The sequence below is a fragment of the Heptranchias perlo genome, chromosome 2, assembly GCF_035084215.1.
Source record: "Heptranchias perlo isolate sHepPer1 chromosome 2, sHepPer1.hap1, whole genome shotgun sequence".
Taxonomy (NCBI): domain Eukaryota; kingdom Metazoa; phylum Chordata; class Chondrichthyes; order Hexanchiformes; family Hexanchidae; genus Heptranchias; species Heptranchias perlo.
Genome location: NC_090326.1, coordinates 40429055 through 40451292, shown reverse-complemented (window position 1 = coordinate 40451292; position 22238 = coordinate 40429055). Strand labels below are relative to the sequence as shown.

Sequence of the window (22238 nt, the reverse complement as noted above, 5' to 3'; positions counted from 1 at the left end):
TCACTGATTAATGGAAATGGTTTTTCCTAATTTACTTCAAGTCTGCTCATAACTTTGAACACCTAGTTCCTCTTTTAGACCCTCGCATCCCTGGTATTGTCTTAGTGAATCTCTTCTGTAACCCACCCATGACCTCTTTCCCATGTGAAGGCACCCAAAACTGCAAAATATTCTAACTGTGGCCGAACCAAAGATTGTCACAGGGTCAGGATTACATTTTGCTTTTGTTCTCCTATCTATAAAACCTAGGACTCCGTATATGCTTGTTTTATTTTCCAAAAAAAAACAGCTTTATCAAATTGTCCTTTCACTTTTAAAAAACTGTGTATCTGAAGCCCTGAGGGTCTTTGTTCCTCCACTCCTTTTAACGTTTTACCATTTAGTGTACACACCACATGCAGATTATCTATACAGTTAGTCATTTTTTCAAAAACTGAATTTGTCAAACATAACTCACCTTTAACAAATCCTTGCTGGCTGCCCTTGATTAACCCATGCATTTCTAAATACTCACTAATGTTTGTAAAGTAAATACCTTCATCAGCCATTGATATCCTTCTGCAAAGAATGCTGTCCATTTGACTAACTGAAAGCAAAGATTTTGGCAGTGCAGAACAGGGGCAGTTTTACTTTCATTCCACTTGTACAGGCAATAGAAAGGCACAGGGAGATTTTGCACCCTACAGAGTGTAGCAGAACTGAAGCGTGTGGAATGCCATATAGTTTTAGCATGCAATGAATGGTTGATTTCCAGAGCTCACATCAAATACTGTGTTGTTGCTTGTCTGCCCTGTGAATAGTATTTCTGCAGATTGTTCACTTTTGTTTACAAAGATGAATCTAGGCATGTACATTATGCTCTTTCAAAACAAGGTGTTTGTACAATCGAATAACAGACTACTACAAAACATGTTCATGACTGGTAATGATTTTCATGATGTTTTCCATAACTTCATATTTTTATCATGACTAATCCATTATTTTCCTTAAAAAGTACCAAGACAAAATTATAGTCTTTGTGATGAAATAGGCTTTTCTTTAATTTAAAAAAAATCAGGAAATCCAACACATTTGACAATAATTATGGAATTAACACACAATACTCCTGCTATGTAAGCTTATTTTATCTCTACATTTTGTACTGTTAACCTACTAACCCAATTAAAATTTTCAATAATAGGCAGAAAAAGTGTCTTACTGCAATTAGTTTCTTATTTATCTTTTTCGTTATTCCTTTTGCATTTTTTCATTATGGGAATGATAGTACTTTTAAACATATATTCAAAAGTTAATGCCACTAAGACATGCACTTTTGTAACCAGGCCGATCACCCCCAAACTCCTTTATTGTTAATTACTTAAACCGTTCTTCTAATATACAAAAACAAAATTACAACAGATTTGTTAGACAAGCTATATATTAGACCTCAATAAACAAACATTACAATAAAAAGATTAACAACCATATCAAACTTGCAAAAGCTTATTTTATTATGAGCAGAAATTATATTCAAGGTAACTTAAAGAAGAAATTGTGTTGACAAATGAATATTTCACTTTCTCCCTTTCATTGTAGTAAAATTAATTGAAAGCTGTGTGAAGGAGGTGGTAATAGAGAAATTGGATAGGATAAAAATAGATAAAGAGGAGGTACTTAAAAGGTTGGCAGCGCTTGAAGTAGAAAAGTCACCGGGTCAGATGGGGTACATCCCAGGTTGCTGAGCGATGTAAGTGTGGAGATAACGGAGGGTCTGGCCACAATTTTCCAATCCTCTGTAGATATGGGAGCAGTGCCAGTGGACTGGAGGATTGCAAATGTTACATACCCCTGTTCAAAAAAGGGGAGAGGGATAAACCCAACAACTACAGGCCAGTCAGCCTAACATCGGTGGTGGGGAAACTTTGAGAAACAATAATCTGAGACAAAATTAATTGTCACTTGGAAAAATATGGGTTAATAAACGACAGCCAGCATGGATTTGTTAAAGGCAAATCGTGTTTCACTAACTTGATTGAGTTCTTTGATGAAGTAATGGAGAGGGTAGATGTTATGTATATGGAATTACAAAAGGTGTTTGACAAAGTACCACATAATAGACGTATTAGCAAAATTGAAGCCCTAGGATTAAAAGGAGCAGTGGCAGCGTAGATACAAAATTCGCTAAGGGACAGAAAGCAGGGTGTAGTGGTGAACGGTTGTTTATTAGACTGGAGGAAAGTACACAGTGGTGTCCCCCAGGGAGCAGTATTAGGACCACTGCTCATTTTGATATATGTTAATGACCTGGACTAGGGTACACAGGAGTAGGCCATTTAGACCTCCGAGTCTGTTCTGCCATTGAATGAGATCACGGCTGATCTGTGACGTAACTCCATGTACCCGCCATAGCCCCATAATCATAGAATGGTTACAGCACAGGAGGCGGCCATTTGGCCCATCAAGCCCATGCCGGCCTTTGTAAGAGCAATCCAGTTAGTCCCATTCCCCCGCTCTTTCCCCGTAGTCCTGCAAATTTTTTCCCTTCAAGTATTCATCCAATTCCTTTTTGAAAGCCACGGTGGAAGCAGATTCCACCACCCTTTCAGGCAGCGCATTCCAGATCATAATTACTCGCTGCGTAAAAAAGCTTTTCCTCATTACGCCTTTGGTTCTTTTGCCAATCACCTTAAATCTGTGTCCTCTGGTTCTCGACTCTTCCGCCAATGGGAACAGTTTCTCTTTACTTACTTTATCTAAACAGTCATGTTTTTAAACACTTCTATCAAATCTCCTCTCAACCTTCTCTGCTCTAAGGAGAACAACCCCAGCTTCTCCAGTCTATCCATCTAACTGAAGTCCCTCATCCCTGGAACCATTCTAGTAAATCTTTTCTGCACCCTCACTAAGGCCTTCATGTCCTTTCTAAAGTGCGGTGCCCAGTACTGGACACAATACTCCAGTTGTGGCTGAACCAGTGTTTTATAAAGGTTCAACATAACTTCTTTGCTTTTCTACTCCATTCCTCCATGGATCCTGATGTGGAGATGCCGGTGATGGACTGGGGTTGACAAATGTAAAGAATCTTACAACACCAGGTTATAGTCCAACAATTTTATTTGAAAATCACAAGCTTTCGGAGGCTTTCTCCTTCGTCAGGTGAATGTCAGGAAATCCTGACACAGGATTTCCTGACATTCACCTGACGAAGGAGGAAGCCTCCGAAAGCTTGTGATTTTCAAATAAAATTGTTGGACTATAACCTGGTGTTGTAAGATTCTTTACATCCATGGATCCTGTACGCTTTTTTTAAAACCACTTTCTCAATCTGTCCAGCCGCCTTCAAAGATTTGTGAACATACACCCCCAGGTGTCTCTGTTCCTGTACACCCTTTAGAATAGTACCAGTTAGTTTATATTGCCTCTTCCAGCCAAAATGTATCATTTCGCACCTCTGTGTTAAATTTCATCTGCCACGTGTCTGCCCATTCCCCCAGCCTGACTATGTCCTCTCGGAATCTATTACTATCCTCCTCACTGTTTACTACACTTCCAAGTTGTGTGTCATCTGCAAATTTTGAAATTGTGCCCTGTACACCCAAGTCCAAGTCCAAGTCATTAGTATATATAAAAAAAAGCAGTGATCTTGGTGCCGACTCCTGGGGAACACCACTGTATACCTTCCTCCAGTCCGAAAAACAACCGTTCACCGTTACTCTGTTTCCTGTTACTTAGCCAATTTCATATGCATGCTGCTACTGCCCCTTTTATTCCGTGGGCTTCAATTTTGCTGACAAGCCTATTATGTGGTACTTTATCAAACGCCTTTGAAAGTCCATATATAAAACATCAATCGCACTGCCCTCATCAACCCTCTCTGTTATCTCATCAAAAAACTCAATCAAGTTAGTTAAACACAATTTGCCTTTAACAAATCCAGAACTGGACACAATACTCCAGCTGGGGCCTAACCAGTTATTTATAAATCTATCAAGCTAACAGACTTCAGGAGCACATACAGACTGGTGAAATGGGCGAACACATGGCAGATGAAATTTAACGCAGGGAAGTGTGAAGTGATTTTGGTAGGAAGAATGAGGAGAGGCAATATAAACTAAATGGTACAATTCTAAAGGGGGTGCAGGAACAGAGACACCTGTACAATTCTTTGAAGGTGGCAGAGCAAGTTGACAAGACGGTTTAAAAAGCATACGGGATCCTGGGCTTCATAATTAGAGTTATAGAGTACAAAAGCAAGGAAGTTATATTAAACCTTTATAAATCACTGGTTAGGCCCCAGCTGGAGTATTGTGTCCAGTTCTGGGCAACACACTTTAGGAAGGATATCCTAGTAAATCTTTTCAGAGGGTGTAGAAAAGATTTACTAGAATGGTACCAGGGATGTGGGACTTCAGTTATGTAAAGAGACTTGAGAAGCTGGGGTTCTACTCCTTAGAACTGAGAAAGATAGGGGGAGATTTAATAGAGGCGTTAAAAATCATGAAGGGTTTTGATAGAGTGAATAAGGAGAAACTGCTTCCACTGGCGGGAGAGTCAGTAACTTCAGGCCATAGATTTCAGGTTCTTGACAGAAGAACCAGAGATGAGATGTGGAGAAATTGTTTTACGCAGCGAGTTATGATGATCTGGAATGCACTACCTGAAAGGGTGGTGGAAGCAGATTCAATATAACTTTCAAAAGGGAATTGGATAAATACTTGAAGGGAAAAATTTACAGGGTAATGGGGAAAGGACAGGGGCGTGGGACTAATTGGATAGCTCTTTTAAAGAGCCGGCACAGGCATGATGGGCCGAATGGTCTCCTTCTGTGCTGTATCATTCTATGAATCAGACTTATTAGAGCTGATAAAATAAATTATAAAGCCTGGGATACTTACAGTATTTTTAGAAAGTTTCCCAAACTGGTTCCACTGTACTGTACCTGTATAGTGGCACAACTAATTTATTTATTTTTTTTATCCATAAATGTACCTTTGAGTTGGCTTCTTTCCAGCCACTCTACATAACCCATTTCCAACTAAATCTACAAAAATAATGTAGTATTTTATTTTTGTAACAATTCCCATTTGGCTTACAATATACCATGGAAGTAAAATTCAACTTCGGCAGGGCACAAAATGGGTGATGGAAAGGAAAATTGACGGGGTGTATAATGGGCAGCCAATCTGCTACCGCCCGTTTTGTGCCCTGAAATTGATCTAACCCCCCATGGTTAGTTTTCGCACTGAAAAGTTTTGCACTTAATTCCCCCTCCACTCTCCTCCTCCCCCACCACCTGCCAGGACACGCCTGGCATAATGCAATAAGTACACTTGCAAGGCTGTCGCAATTTGCTAGATATCAAGTTCAGTGGAAGAAACCCAAGAGTGATTTTTGGAAGTACTGTTCCCATTTAAATGGGAAAGCTATTAAGCCTGATTTGATCAGAGTCCTTGCTTTGTCCATCAATCTCTTATTTTTTTCAATTGCTCATTTTAAATACACACTTGATCATTTTTATTTGGATGGGAGGGTGGAGACTACACTATAACTGGTAACATTGCTTTTCTATGATAAGTTGAAAACAGGTGAGTTTCTAACAGAGTTTGATAAATAGCCCATTTTGTCTTGCCCCAGGTAAAATGCTTTGCCATATATTAACGATATTAACGATATATTAACAGGAAAAAAAGACAAATAATGTTAGGTAATGATCTGACTGAATATTACTACATTTTAGAAGCAGAAGGTTTGGAGAAAGATGGCAGAATAAATTAATCACAAGATATCTATGAGGGAATTAGCTACACGATCCTTAAATTTAAGCTGGGTGATAGAACAGGGCCGTACATTAATTCAGTCGAGGGGTTAGAGAACTGGTATCATATGCCCACTCTCTTCATCTCTGGGTCATATTGTGTTAAGTGGGATGGGGGGGGGGGGGGGGAGGTGGGGGGCAGTGGAGAAGACACTGGTCAATGGTTACTGCAAGACACAGGGCATCATGATGCTCTAGTGTACACCCTTTTGGTAGCTGGTCAAGGAGGACATTGTCAAAGTTCCGAAAAGAGATCATTCATCTACTCTTTGGCATGAGACTTGGACTTAAAAGACATCAAGCACAGAACAGATGATGTGTCCTCTTTATTGGTGGTAACTTATCTGTACTTTATTTTGACTATTTAGATTTGCTGAGTGTAATGAGAACATACTTTTACAATTCACTTACCAACATTGAGCACTTCTTAAAAAATAGTAAACTGTATGGGTGTTTTCTTCCCCCAGGCTTTGCACTAGCACTATAAATTATTACGGTCTTTGAATTGAACGCAGCGTTGAGAGAGGGGAAATCATTTATGAACACCAAGCTTTCCAAACTCATGCACTATTTAAACACTTAATACAAATTCACGTTTATGCTCTGCAAGCCATGTCTGCCCAAACTTATTTGAATTAGGACCCATACAGCCAGAAGACTTTCATCCCATCAGTGCGAGCTAGATTTAAATCTAGATCCCAGGAGGTGATAAAGACATTGTGCCAGTTCACTGTAACATAGTAGATTAGAACAGTGTCCTTTTATTTTCAATTAAAATCGTGGATAAAATAGTTTGAGGAGGGGTTTATACACAGGGCATGACCAGCTACACAAATAAATCAGCTGGCACAGCGAATGGTGGATAACAATGATCGGGGTACACTTTGCTCCAAATCCCTAACGTTACTGAAAAAAAAATCAGTCCGAGTAAAGTGGAGAAAACACACTTTACACTCACCTACTTTTTCCACTAACATTGGTGAAGAAGAAAATAAATTCCATAAATTAGAATAGCCGACAACTATTGGGGTTGGGGTAATGAAAAGTTGACAAGGCTTGGGATTATAAAAAGGGGAGAGGAGAAACAAAAGCACAACATTTAAAAAATTGGAAAAAGCAAAATATACTCATCAAGAGAAAGTTCAATACTGTAAAAGGACATGGGAAGAAATGACAATGGATCTGGGAAATCAGAAGGGAGACTGCAGAATCAGAAATTTGTGTGGAGATTACAGAAGTCAGTCAGATCTTTGCACTGAGAATACCAATAATAGATTATAAACTTAGATTTGTAGGTAAGGCCAACCTTGAATTTAAACTGTCATATATGGCATATCATAATATTAAGTTCAAAATGTATATATCCTGACTTAATAAGATACAATATTTATACAATCTGTCAAACAGATGGCACCTTGTTCAAAAACCTGATCAGGTCAAATACCATGGAATTACAATGTTTAAATAAATCAATTTAAATGGTCACATTAACAATTTCTAGCACTGAACAATTCTTTAAAATTATGAATTATTTTGACAAAAATAAAGAAGGGATGATGCTTCTTTCACAAATCCAGCAATTTTTAATTTTGCCATTGCAAGAACAGCAGTAGCCGATTCTCACTCCAATCTTTTAGCAATCTAACTGCTATTTTTGTAACTGAGGTATGGTGTAAAATTCAATAAGTTGCTACTACAATTGACATTCCTTGAATCTCAAATAACCTGAGGTGCATTGCATTTAGGGCGCACTGCATTAAACATCAAATTTTATCCCTTACCACCACAAAAGAAAAAAAGATTTTGTGCAAATTTTATTTTTGACAAATAATTGCATGAAATGCTCAGTACAATCTATCATATATTGATCAAAACGCCTATATATATCAACACATAGTAGGTGATGGGGCACAGAAGTGGACGAATTTCAGTATTCCAGAAATGTGCTTTTATCGGCCAATGTGGACCAGTACTGACGGCATGCATGGCAGGCCACCAAAATAATGTGCAGACATGAATGTTATGAAGCGAATTGGAGAAAAAAGATAAACAGTGTTTATTCTTGTGGATGTTAGAAGAATTTTTTTAAAATGCAGGATTCTATTTGTATTGGAGAATGCCAAAAGTCAAATTTTACTTCCAATGCTTAGTTGCCACCTTGGCAACTGATGGGAGATTGGGTAAATGAGGCTGCAGGGTTTTTTTGGGTTAGAATGTACTGGAACAGATTTCATTACTCTAGCTCTATGGAATGTAACCTCAAGGCTTTGAAATAATCGATAAACCACATAGAGCTGCTGTAGCAATTTTTCAATGGCCAATTATTCTGCTTTTATTAAAATGAATATACAATAATGCAAACACATTCACACTTACCTTTTCCATTAAATGATAATGATGAAGCTGTGGTTGCTGTCACTGGTAGTTGCATCTGGGGTGATAATGGTTGTGTCCGTGGCCTGGTTCCCATTCTGGCTCTCTCTGTTCCAGGGCCAAGCAAAGCCCCAAATGGCTTTTCAATAGCCAGGTCAGGTGCTATAGAGTCTGGATTCTGTGCCATTTGCTCTAATCTATCTGATGAGGTATCCTGAAAACCATCAACAACTATCCTATTCTTTAGAGGGCTTCTGGGAACTAGGATTTTGATGCCAGATTTAGTAAGGTCCATCGTCTTCCTATTGGAGAAAGTCTGTGAGCTGGTTTTTCGATATTTCTGGTGACTTGACAAGAACTGGCTGGAGTTTTTTGAGTCACAGTCCTTACCAACTCCTGGTGATCTGGGAGAAGACTTTGACAGAGAACTGTTGGTCGACCTGGAAATCTGTTTTCGAGCATTGTTTATAGAGTGTTTGTTTGCTCTGGAAAAAGGTCCATCTTTCTGTTTATCACTGTGCTGCCTGTTAAACTCCAGAATATATTCCTCACAGTTCACCAGATGATGTTCTGGTTCCCATGTGTCATCATCACTGTCATAACCTTTCCACCGGACCAAGTACTCTGTTCGCCCCTTTTTATTTTTCCTCTTGGCCACAATTCTCTCTACCTATTAAATCAGGAAACAAAGGAATCAGTGACAAAGAACTTGCTGTGGGTTAGGCGCTAAATAATGAGGGTTAACTCTCCTCTGCTGGTCTTAAAGGAGTTATTCTGGTAAATGACCAGGTCGAGAATTGTGTTCAAACTTTATTTAATTTTTCCACAAAGTATAATAGGATTAGAATCTGGTGAGGAAATGTACTATTAGATCTGATGCAGTAACTTTACATAAAAACATGCATGGGAAATACAGCAGCTTACAATTGTACAGTGGCTGTAGTGCAATAAGTGAAAATATTGTGTAATAAATAAAAATACAAAGATTTTTAGCAGCAGGAAAAGATCATGAGGCTCAAAAAGCTCTTTCCTTTTTGATCGATCACAACCATACTCACCAACCTTACATAGGAAAATAGAAATGTACAGGATCGGAAAAGATCACTGCAGGGCACCTGCTGCCCCCACTCTCTTCTCAACATATCCCTCAAACTTCTTGCCCCCAAAAAAGCCAGTTACTTCTTGAACATATTTAGACTATTTGTACCAATGACCCTCCCAATAACTCTTCCACAGTCTGTTACCCTCCACCTAATTTAACATCTTACTGCCTAATTTTCAATTTGCCCGCTGGTATTTGAACCCTTAGCCAAAGTGGTACACGGTATTTTTCCCCTTTCCCTGGACCACCGTTGCCAATCATCTCTATAGTTTTGAAAATGTCAATTAGTACCCTTGAAATATCCTCTCTTCTAAAGGGACCAAACCCCACTTTCTTAACCTTTCCTCAGGGCCTAAATTCCTTGATAGTCAGATTCTTCTTTATTGCTGCTCATAAGGACAACATCCTTTCAATGATTGGGTGATCATAAACAAACACAGTGTGCCCTTTTGATTTGTACTCTATTTCTCTGCAAATGCAACCCAGTCAATTAGTTAAACAAAAACAGAGAAGGCTGGAAACAATTAGATCAGACTGTTTTGTTCCAGATTTCCAGTATCTGCAGTTTTTTGCTTCCAGTAATTTACCTGCCTTTTTTGCTAATTGGACTTCATAGATTTATCCACAATAACCTCTAGGTAGCTTTTCTGATCAGCATGCTGCACAATGGTTTCACTTAATAGACTCCCTCTTTTGGTTCCTTGCTGTCATACAAAATTACTTTAATGTTGAAATGCATCTGCTACTTACCAGCTGAATTACCGATAAGATCGAGTCTACACTTATTAATCCGGACAAAGCCATCGCCACAATACTTGTCGGATCAATGGGATCGCAGAATAACAAGTTCAAGATGGAATACTATTCAAAAAAGAATGTGTAATAAACCTAAACATATTGCTCATGAAAATACAGTAAACTGAAATCTCGAAGTATTTTTGTGAAGTGTCCCTGGGCACAGTGCCACTGTTTTCTCTGCTCTGTTCCCCACCCGCACTGGGAGTGCAATATACTAGCAAACTGAAAGAATAAGACTGCCAGGGAAGGTGATCAGGATTTGCCTGGAGCAGAGGGAGTGAGGCAGACAGACACATGGTAGAAATTGTGACCATGACATGATGGGTAGCAGATGGAAACGTCCAGTTGGTGGCAGTTGCTGGGTTCAGGACCAGGACAATAGTTGGGTCCATGACCAAGTCATATCAGTAGTAACAATAGAAGCAAGGACACTGGTTGAGGGAACAATGCAGCCATAGCAGCTCCAATGTCCCAGTCTTTTGTTTAGTAATTGCTTCTTAGGCAAACCAAGTGTAGGAAATTACCAAAATTGTCTTTATTCTAAACGGGAACATCTCAATGCAAGTTTTCCAATTTTAGAAGTACAAAATGCACCGTTTAGAACATTCCCCAATGAATGGTGCAACTATATGGAATCCAGATGAGAGTTCCAGATTAAACAGTTGTATATTGCTTTTCCACCCATCTCAATGGTTTGCAATGGAGTGTTCACTGATGTCAGGTCTGAATCACAAACATACTATGAACATTATTTGTATTAACCAGATCATCTGGTCAGACAGTTCATAGAAATACATTGAAGTTACAACACAGAAACAAGCCATTCGGGCCAACCAGTCGTGTTGGCGTTTACAAGAGGAAATAGTTCCAATCTCATTTACCCACCTACTTCCTATATCCCTTTAACCTCTTTTGATTCATCCACCTATCCATTCTAATCTTGAATGTTCACAGTTTCTGCCTCAACCAGTAACTCGAAGTGAATTCCACATACTTACACCCCTCTGTGTGAAGATGTTTCTCCTGCCCTCTGTTCTAAATCTCTTACATTTAATCTTGTAGCCCGTCTTTCTTGACACATAAATTACTGGACAAGTCTGCTTCTATCTACCCTGTCCCATCCTTTAATAATTTTAAACATTTAAAAATATTTCTACCATATCACCCCCATAATCTGCGCTGTTCCAACAAAAACAGCCCCAATTTTTCACGTCTTTCTTCATAGTTGTATTTCCTCATACCAGGCCACTATCAAGCGGCACTTACTCACCAATAACCTGCTCAACGATGCTTAGTTTGGGTTCCGCCAGGACCACTCGGCTCCAGACCTCATTACAGCCTTGGTCCAAACTTGGATAAAAGAGCTGAATTCCAGTGGTGAGGTGAGAGTGACTGCCCTTGACATCAAGGCAGCATTTGACCGAGCGTGGTACCAAGGAGCCCTAGTGAAATTGAAGTCAATGAGAATGAGGGGGTAAACTCTCCAGTGGCTGGAGTCGTACCTAGCACAAAGGAAGATGGTAGTGGTTGTTGGAGGCCAATCATCTCAGCCCGAGGACATTGCTGCAGGAGTTCCTCAGCACACTGTCCTAGGCCCAACCATCTTCAGCTGCTTCATCAATGACCTTCCCTCCATCATAAGGTCAGAAATGGGGATGTGCGCTGATGATTGCACAGTGTTCAGTTCCATTCGCAACCCCTCAGATAATGAAGCAGTCCGAGCCCACATGCAGCGAGACTTGGACAACATCCAGGCTTTGGCTGATAAGTGGCAAGTAACATTCACGCCAGACAAATGCCAGGCAATGACCATCTCCAACAAGAGAGAGTCTTGACCAGAAACTTAACTGGACCAGCCATATAAATACTGTGGCTACAAGAGCAGGTCAGAGGCTGGGTATTCTGCAGCGAGTGACTCACCTCCTGACTCCCCAAAGCCTTTCCACTATCTACAAGGCACAAGTCAGGAGTGTGATGGAATACTCTCCACTTGCTTGGATGAGTGCAGCTCCAAAAACACTCAAGAACCTCGACACCATTCAGGACAAGCAGCCCGTTTGATTGGCGTCCCATCCACCACCCTAAACATTCACTCCCTTCACCACCGGCGCACTGTGGCTGCAGTCTGTACCATCCACAGGATGCAGTGCAGCAACTCGCCAAGGCTTCTTTGACTGCACCTCCCAAACCCGCGACCTCTACCACCTAGAAGGACAAGGGCAGCAGGTACATGGGAACAACACCACCTGCACGTTCCCCTCCAAGTCACACACCATCCCAACCTGGAAATATATTGCCATTCCTTCATCGTCACTGGGTCAAGATCCTGGAACTCCCTTCCTAACACTGTAGGAGAACCTTCAACACACGGACTACAGCGGTTCAAGAAGGCGGCTCACCACCACCTTCTCAAAGGCAATTAGTGATGGGCAATAAATGCTGGCCTTGCCAGCGATGCCCACATCCCATGAACGAATAAAACAAAAGCACCCTAATGAATCTATGTTGTACACTCTCTAAAGCCTCAATATCCTTCCTATAGTGTGAAGCCTAATATTGTACTCTAACTGAGGTCTTAAAGTTTTATATAGGCTATACATTACCTTTTGGCTTTTATATTCATTTGAAAAATGGTAAGCAAAATAATTTGAATGATAAAATTGAAGTTAAGAAGACTATTTTAATAAAGGTCTCACCCACTGTTGAAATTGGGTTGAAAATGCATCATACAGTCACTTCTTTAAAAAAAACCTATGTATTACCATTGTGGGAATGCGCCTAGTTATTATTTTGTCATACTTATATGCCTTTATAAGAGAAAGGGTACACATTAGGAAAACCTGAGAGATTTGGTTCATATACCATTGGTCTGAAAATTCAAACAATGCTGAATAGTTGTGGGTTTCATGTACCTCATTCTTTTGTGGATTGATTACACTGCAGCAGGAGCAAGTGCCAATTTATCTACACTTGTAGAATTAGAATCTTTGTGCCTTATGTGTTTCAAAAGAAAAACAGCAATTAAAATGTGATGCATCATTATCTCTATGAAATCAATGTGTAATTTACGTGATACAAGATACAAAATAAAATTTTGTATTATGTATCTATATAGTTTTGCTGTCCAAAATCTGGTCAAACAATAATGTGATCCAGGGGCCATAACAATAAGACACCCTCATAGTGTGTACTGGATTCTGTGATCACAGATGTGCCCAATGGGAAATTCTACTATCTTCTGGAAGGTGGACTGATGAGCACTCTTGTGAGGTCAATTGTAAACCAACAAACTGGTTTATTTTGCAATAAAAACAGAAAAAGCTGGAGAAGCTCAGCAATTCAGGAAGCATCTGTGGAGAAAGAGTTAACATTTCAGGTCGAGGACCTTTCGTCAGAACCCCAGTTCTGACGAAAGGACTTCGACCTAAAACGTTAACTCTGTTTCTTTCACCACAGATACTGCCTGACTTGCTGAGCTTCTCCAGCATTTTCGGTTTTCATTTCAGATTTCCAGCATCCGCAGTACTTTGTTTTGGTTTATTTTGCATGCAGTGTAAGTATATACAGAATAGTTATCACTAAACCATCCATTCAGCTGCTTCTGCTGCTTCGCTCCTTTCCCCTAGCCCACCAAGCCAAACTTTCCCCAAGGCTCCCCACCTTAGCCCTGTACTCGTGTCTTTCTCTAGTTTCTCTCCTATCTACCCCTCTCTGAGCACATTTTGACCATGAGACACATCTCCTGCTCCCGCGACCCTATTCCCACCAAACTGTTGGCCACCCAACTTCCCTTCCTGGCCCCCACATTAGCCGATATTGTTAACAGTTCCCTCTCCTCAGGTATTGTCCCTCTCCCCTTCAAATCTGGCATGATCATCCCCCTCCTCAAAAAATCCATCCTTGACTCCTCTGTACTTGCAAACTACGGCCCCATATCCAACCTCCCATTCCTCTCCAAAGTACTTCAACGTGTTGTCGCCTCCCAAATCCATGCACCTCTTTCCCGCAACTCCGTGTTTGAATCCCTCCAAACAGGTTTCCTCATCCTTCTCGATTGTCCACAGCCTTTGACACGGTTGACCACACCATCCTTCTCCAATGGCTCTCCTCCTTCATCTAGCTGGGTGGGGCTATGCTCGACTGGTTCCATTCTTATCTATCCAGTCGTAGCCAGAGAATCACCTGCAATGGCTTCTCTTCCTGCTCCTGCACCGTTACCTCTAGAGTCCCCAAGGATTTTTCCATGGTGCCCCTCGGCGACATCATCTGAAAGCAAGACGTCAGGTTCCACATGTACGCTGATAACACCCAGCTCTACCTCACCACTATCTCTCTCGACCCATCCACTGTCTCTGATTTGTCCGCCATCCAGTACTGGATGAGCAGAAATTTCTTCCAACTAAATATGGGGTACACCGAAGCGACTGTCTCGTGCCCAGCCATAAAATCAGTTCCCTAGCCACCGACTTCATCCCTCTCCCTGGTCACCGTCTGAGGCTGAACCAGACCGTCCACAACTTCGGCGTCCTATTTGACCCCAAGAAACTTCCAACCACATATCCGCTCCATCACCAAGACCGCTTACTTCCACGTTCGTAACATCGCTTGTCTCTGCCCTGCCTCAGCTCATCTGCTGCTGAAACCCTCATCCATGCCTTTGTTAACTCTAGACTTGACTATTCCAATGCTCTCCTGGCTGATTTCCCATCTTCCGCCCTCCATAACCGTGAGATCATCCAAAATTTTGCTGCCCATACCCTAACCCGCACCAAGTCCCGTTCACCCATCACCCCTGTGCTCACTGAGCTACATTAGCTCCTGGTCCGGGAATGCCTCGATTTTAAAATTTTCATCCTTGTTTTCAAATCCATCCATGGCCTCACCCCTCCCCATCTCTGTAACCTCCTCCAGCCCTACAAGATCTCTGGCCTCTTGCACATCACCGATTGTAATCACTCCACCATTGGCGACCGTGCCTTCAGCTTCCTGGGCCCTAAACTTTGAAATTCCATCCCTAAATCTCTCCCCTCCTTTAAGACGCTCCTTAAAACCTACCTCCTTGATCAAGCTTTTAGTCACCTGTTCTAATATCTCCTTATGTAGCTCAGTGTCAAATTTTGTTTAATAAAGCTCCTGTGAAGTGCATTAGGATGTTTTACTATGTTAGAGGCGCTATATAAATGCAAATTGTTGTTGAAATTTGATTTATTCCATATTGTTTCGCATAACATGGAAAGTAACAAAGTACTACTCCTGCTAATGTGCTAAACTTAATTTACAGGCTAGCAATCCTTAAAACTAACCTGGCACTAATCTTTCCTCATTACAGGCTGCATATGTTCATGTCTTAACTTAGCCTTTGGTACAGCCTTCCTTTCTCTCCAACAAGGGAGACCATTCTGTCACTCTTGCTTTTCTAGACTCCACTTTTTTTTGAGAGAGAAACAAAGAGAAAAAAAAGAGGGAAAGAAAGGGATAAATGAGAGAGAGAGAGAGAGAGAGAGAGAGAGAGAGAGAGACACTGATGTGGGAAGTTGTCCTGGATGCATTCAAAAAAGCGTTTGCCACTTTGACCACGTGTATTACCTTTATTCCAGTTTATTTTGGGATGGTGAAAATCACCCAGTTTATTGACCTGTTGTTCCTGGATATAGCTCCAAACTTTTTTCATATAAAGGACAATGGGAATTGTACTGTTTCCCTTCCTATTTTTAATGCTATTCATATGTATTCTGACTTAAAATAACCCCATCACCACCAGGGCATCCTTATGTTTTAGTGCTGTTGTAGAATCCTTTCTTACAGCATTCCTTTGCTGGAGAGAAAGGAAGACCATTCTGTCGCTCTTGCTGTTCCAGACCTCATTTTTTTTTAAAGAGAGAGAGAGAATGAATGAGAATAGAAAGGAAGAAAGAAAGGAGAATGAGAAAAAGAGAAAAAGAGAGAAAAGAGAAAGGGAGAGAGAAAGAGAGTGAGAGAGAAAGCAAGAAAGAAAGAAAGAAAGCAAGAAAGCAAGAAAGAAAGAAAGCAAGAAAGCAAGAAAGCAAGAAAAGGTTATTCAGGCTTTTATCTCTCCAATATCTTGTTTTAAATATTTTGTGCATTCACAAACACGTACATATCACTCAATCCTGATTAAAATTTTTTTGAACATTAACCTTTATTCTTTTTCCTGGTTTTCTAATTTAATCTTTTCATATCCCTTACCCCCTTCTAGAATAGTGCTTTTATCTCTCACTACCTCAAAGTCGCTTTCTTTCCTTTTCTCCTCCAATAGTATCATCTCAATATTTATTTCAGCCAAACCTTACGCTTCCATTCCAACAGATTTATAAACCTTGCTCTCCCTCTCGAATAAAACTTTTACCAAACCCCAGCACAATAGTTAACCCCCCACCCTCAGCTATTCTATTTACATTCTCCATAAGGACACAAGTATAATTTCAGTTGAGGTAAAGGTCGTCCCCTTGGTACAGCTTTCATTTGGATCAGAACTTGCTCCAATGCCCTAAGAATGTGAACTCTTCTCTCCTGCACCAGCCCTGCAGCTATCTGTTGACCTTCTAATCATCTTCTCTTCGTCCTGTCCAGCTCATGGTACAGGAAGTAATCCGGATAACACCACCCACAAGATCTTGTTTTTCAACCAATGTCTAACTCCTTAAATTGCCTGTGCAAAACCTTAAACATACTGCCATCTATGTCACTAGTTCCAGCTGTTCTCCCTCCATTTCCAGAAGCTTTTCCACCCAACCCATGATATCCTTCATCCTGACACCAGGAAGGCACATACCATTTGGAACTCCCAGTTATAACTGCAAAATGGCTAAAGAAAAAAAAAGTTTTCTTATTGTAGCTCTTTCACAACTCGTGATGCAGCAAATGTTGAGGTAGTAAGTGTTAAAACAAATCTGCACTCAAACATGGTAAATCTTCTACTTAATTGTTTACTGCCAGCTACGCCAAAACATTAATACATTAATGTAACTGTAACCAAAGTTTTTGTCCTCATCACAAAAGGTTCTTTCTATAGTATCCAATATGCATTTCTAGGAGGTACCCATGTACCGTAGTTAGCACTGATGGTGGGTACTTGCAACGCTTGCTGGGAAGACTGTTTCTTGCTCTTGTCCTAATGTACATTCATAAAATATGATCACTCTTTCTCAGTTTAGTATGGAGAGGTATTCAAGATCACTACTGCATGCTAGAATCGTTTGTACCAACTGGAAATACTGAATGATGTGCAATATCCATGGGCCTCCCAATAGTGCTCCCTGTATCTCTAATTTGTACAGTAAGAGCAGGAAGGATCAGGGATATTTTATGTATAAAATAAATGGGTGGAAGGGACTTGTATACATTACAAAAGAAGAGCCACAACCAGGGTCAGAGGCAAGCAATTATATATTGAGTCAGTAACTTCTATTATTTGCCAGAAGATGCTGCCAGAGTCTCAGTAAAGGAAGATGTAGTTGAGATACTGGATGGGCTAAAAATTTATAAAAAAGAGGTACTGGAAAGGCATATTGTACTTCAAGTAGATAAATCACCCTGTCCGGATGCAATGCATCCTAGGTTGCTGAGGGAAGTAAGGGTGGAAATTGCAGAGGTACTGGCCATAATCTTCCAAACATCCTTAAATACGGGGGTGGTGCCAGAGGAGTGGAGAATTGCAAATGCTACACCCTTGTTCAAAAAAGGGTGTAAGGATAAACCCAGCAACTATAGGCCAGTCAGTTTAATCTCAGTGGTGCGGAAACTTTCAGAAACGATAATCCAGGAAAGAATTAGCAGTCACTTGGACAAGTGTGGATTGATTAGAGTACGCCAGCACGGATTTGTTAAAGGCAAATTGTTTTTAACTAACTTGATATAGTTTTTTGTTTTTAACAGAGAGAGTGAATGAGGGCAATGCAGTTGATGTGGTGTATATATGGACTTTCAAAAGGCATTTGATAAAGATTGAAGCCCACGGAATAAAAGGGGCAGTAGCAGCATGGATATAGAATTGGCTAAGTAACAGGAAGCAGAAAGCACTGGTGGATGGTTGTTTTTCAGACTGGGGAAGATATACTGTGGTGTTCCCCAGGGATCGGTACTAGGACCACTGCTTTTCTTGATATATATTAATGCCTTGGACTTGGGTGTACAGGGCACAATCTCAAAATTTGCAGATGACACAAAACTTGGATGTGTAGTGAACAGTGAGGAGGATAGTGATAGGCTTCAAGAGGATATAGACAGGCAGGTGGAATGGGCGGACACGTGGCAGATGAAATTTAACGCAGAAAAATTCGAGGTGATACATTTCGGTAGGGAGAATGAGGAGAGGCAATATAAACTAAAGGGCACAATTCTAAAAGGGGTACAGGAACAGAGTGATCTGGGGGTATATGTACACAAATCGCTGAAAGTGGCAGGGCAGGTTGAGAAAGTGATTAAAAAAGCACACAGGATCCTGGGCTTTATAAATAGAGGCATAGAGTACAAAAGTAAGGAAGTCATGATGAACCTTCATAAAACACCTGTTTGGCCACAACTGGAGTATTGTGCCCAGTTCTAGGCACCACACTTTAGGAAAGATGTGAAGGTCTTAGAGAGGGTGCAAAAGAGTTTTACTAGAACGATTCCAGGGATGAGGGGCTTCAGTTATGTGGATAGACTGGAGAAGCTGGAGTTGTTATCCTTGGAACAGAGAAGGTTGAGAGGAGATTTGAGAGAGGTATTCAAAATCATGAAGAGTCTAAACAGAGTAGATGGAGAGAAACTGTTCCCATTGGCGGAAGGGTCAAGAACCAGAGGACATAGATTGAAGGTGATTAGCAAAAGAACCAAAGGTGACATGAGGAAAAACTTTCTTTTTTTTTTACACAGGGAGTGGTTACGATTTCAAATGCACTGCCAGAGGATTGGTGGAGGCAGATTCAATCATGGCTTTCAAAAGGGAACTGGATAAGTACTTGAAAGGAAAAAATTTGCAGGGCTACGGGGATAGAGCGGGGGAGTGGGTCTAGCTGGATTGCTCTTGCATAGACTCGATGGGCCGAATGGCCTCCTTCCATGCTGTAACCTTTCTATGATTTACTTTGCTAAATTAATTCTAAGGTTCAAAATTTCCCCTTTGAAAGAAAGAACTTGCATTTATATAGTGCCGTTCATGACTTCAGGACATCTCAAAGCACTTCACAACCAATTTAGTACTTTCATGATGTAGGGAAATGCCTCTATTATTGTGCCACTCAGGCACATTAACTGTAGGGCCTAGGCAGCACTGTAACATATAACCATGCTTAATGCCTGTAATTATATTGGGAAAGGCAAAACATGCAGTAAATTTCAGCACTTATGCAAAGATTGTGCTCAAAAAGCTTAATATTGAGATCTGACAATATTTTAACACGTTTTTCTTTTTGTAAAACACCAACTCATAATGTTAGCAACAAAATACTGCCATAATCTTTGAAAAATGTAACTAAGAAAGGACAAGAAAAATCCAACTTGATGTGTGTGTGTAATATATATATATATATATATATACACATACACATATATACACACACACCATGAAGCATGAAAAAATAGGGTCAGTTTCAAAACCATTCATACAGAGCGACAGCAAGAGTGGAATTCAGCAGGAATAACAATTCAGTTATTAAGATTTATGGGAGTAGAAAACACAGTAAGTACCATTTCTTCAACGACAACAACTTGCATTTATATAGCACCTTTAACGTAGTAAAACTTCCAGTTTCACAGGAGCGATTTTCAAACAAAATTTGACACCAAGCCACATAAGGAGATATTAGGACAGGTGACCAAAAGCTTGGTCAAAGAGGTAGGTTTTAAGGAGCGTCCTAAAGGAGGAGAGAGAGTTAGAGAGGTGAAGAGGTTTAGAGAGGGAATTCCAGAGCCTAGGGCCTAGGCAGCTAAAGCCACGGCCGCCAATGGTGGAGCAATTAAAATCAGGGATGAGCAAGAGGCAAGAATTGGAGGAGCGCAGAGATCTCAGAGGATTGTAGGGCTGGAGGAGGTTACATAAGAACATAAGAAATAGGATCAGGAATAGGCCATACAGCCCCTCGAGCCTGCTCCACCTTTCGATAAGATCATGGCTGATCTTTGACCTCAACTCCATTTTCCCACCCGATCCCCATGTCCCTTCATTCTCCGAGGGTCCAAAAATCTATCTATCTCAGCCTTGAGTAACTCAGCATCCACAGCCTTCTGGTGTAGAGAATTCCAAAGATTCACAACCCTCAGTGAAGAAATTTCTCCTCATCTCAGTCTTAAATGGCCGACCCCTTATTCTGAGACTATGCCCCCTAGATCTAGACTCTCCAGCCAGGGGAAACAACCTCTCAGCATCTACCCTGTCAAGCCCTCTCAGAATCTTATACGTTTCAATGAGATCACCTCTCATTCTTCTAAACTCCAGAGAGTTTAGACCCATTCTACTTAATCACTTCTCATAGGACAACCCTCTCATCCCAGGGATCAATCTAGTGAACCTTCGTTGTAATGCCTCCAAGGTAAGTATATCCTTCCTTGGGTAAGGAGGCCAAAACTGTACACAGTACTCCAGGTGTGGTCTCATCAAAGCCTTGTGCAATTATCGCAAGGCTTCCTTACTCTTGTACTCCAATCCCCTTGCAGTAAAGCTTCTATAGGTATGTAAAAAGGAAAAGACTGGCAAAGGCAAATATGGGGCCCTTACAGACAGAGTTTGGCTTGGTGGGCTCGGGAAGGGAAGCAGCTGAACGGATGGTCTCAGTTTTAGTGACAAAGAAGTCCATTTAAAAAAAATTCTGTTTTTCTATTCTTTCTACCAGTCTCAAATGCATTCCATGAATTCGTCCTCTAGACTACCTTTACCAATTTGATTTGTCCAGTCCAAATGAAGATTGAACTCCCCCGTGATTTTTGCATTACCTTTGTTACAAGCTCCTATTATTTCTTGATTAATGCTCTGTCCTATGGTATAGCTACTGTTACAGGGTCTATAAACTACTCCCACCGGTGTTTTCTGCCCCTTATTATTTACAGAGCTACGGAAGGGTGAGGGCATGGAGGGATTTGAAAACGTTGATGAAAATTTTCAAATTGAGGCGTTCCCGGACCGAGAGCTAATGTAGGTCAGCGAGTACAGGGTTCATGGGTCAACGGGACTTGGTGCGAGGTAGGATACGGGCAGCGGAGTTTTGGATGAGCTCAAGTTTATGGAGGGTGAAAGATGGGAGGCCGGCCAAGAGGGCATTGGAATTGTCAAATCTAGAGGTAACAAAGGCGTGGTTGAGGGTTGGAGCAGCAGATGAGCTGAAGCGGGTGACTGAGGTGGAAGTCGGCGGTCTTGGTGACAGAGAGAAGATGGCGTTGCAAGTTCAGCACAGGGTCAAATAGGACGCCAACGTTATGAGCAGTCTGGTTCAGCCTCAGACAGCGACCAGGGAGAGGGATGGAGTTTGTGGCAGGGACCGAAGACAATAGCTTCAGTCTTCCCAATGTTTAGTTGGAGGAAATTTTTGCTCATCTGGTACTGGATGTCGGACAAGCAGCATGACAAATCAGTGTGTGGAGGGGTTGAGCGAGATGGTGGTGAGGTAGAGTTTGGGGTCGTCAGTGTACACGTGGAACCTGACGTTTTTGGATGATGTCACCGAGGGCAGCATTTAGATGGGACATAGGAGAGGGCCAAGGATAGATCCTAGGGGGATTCCAGAGGTAATGGCTCAGGAGCAGGAAGAGAAGCCACTGCAGATGATTCTCTGGCTACGACTGGATAGATGAGAATGGAACCAGGCGAGCACAGTTCCACCCAGAGGGACGATGACGGAGAGGTGTTGGAGGAAGATGGTGTGGTCAACTGTGACAAAGACTGCAGACAGGTCGAGAAGGATGAGGAGGGATAGTTTACCATGATCACAGTCACCTAGGCTGTCATTTGTGACTTTGATAAGGGCAGTTTCAGTACGCCGGCAGGGGCGGAAATCTGATTGGAGGGATTCAAACGTGGGGTTGCGGGAACGATGGGCATGGATTTGGGAGGCGACATTCAAGGACTTTGGAGAGGAAAGGGAGGTTGGAGAAGGAGCGGTAGTTTGCAAGGACAGAGGGGGTAAAAGGTGGGTGATAAGAGGAAGGGTATGATATCGGCAGATTTGAAGGGGAGGA

The 22238-nt window shown here is 41.3% G+C and overlaps 1 protein-coding gene across 1 annotated transcript in view; it reads right to left on the bottom strand.

Annotated features, from left to right (window-relative positions):
* cdyl (chromodomain protein, Y-like) overlaps positions 1 to 22238 on the bottom strand; it is a 198264-nt gene that overhangs the window by 68097 nt on the left and 107929 nt on the right. Inside the window, exon 2 of the mRNA XM_068001776.1 lies at positions 8171 to 8837. Within this exon, the coding sequence (XP_067857877.1) occupies positions 8171 to 8837 (667 nt within the window). The remainder of the gene's footprint in view (positions 1 to 8170; positions 8838 to 22238) is intronic.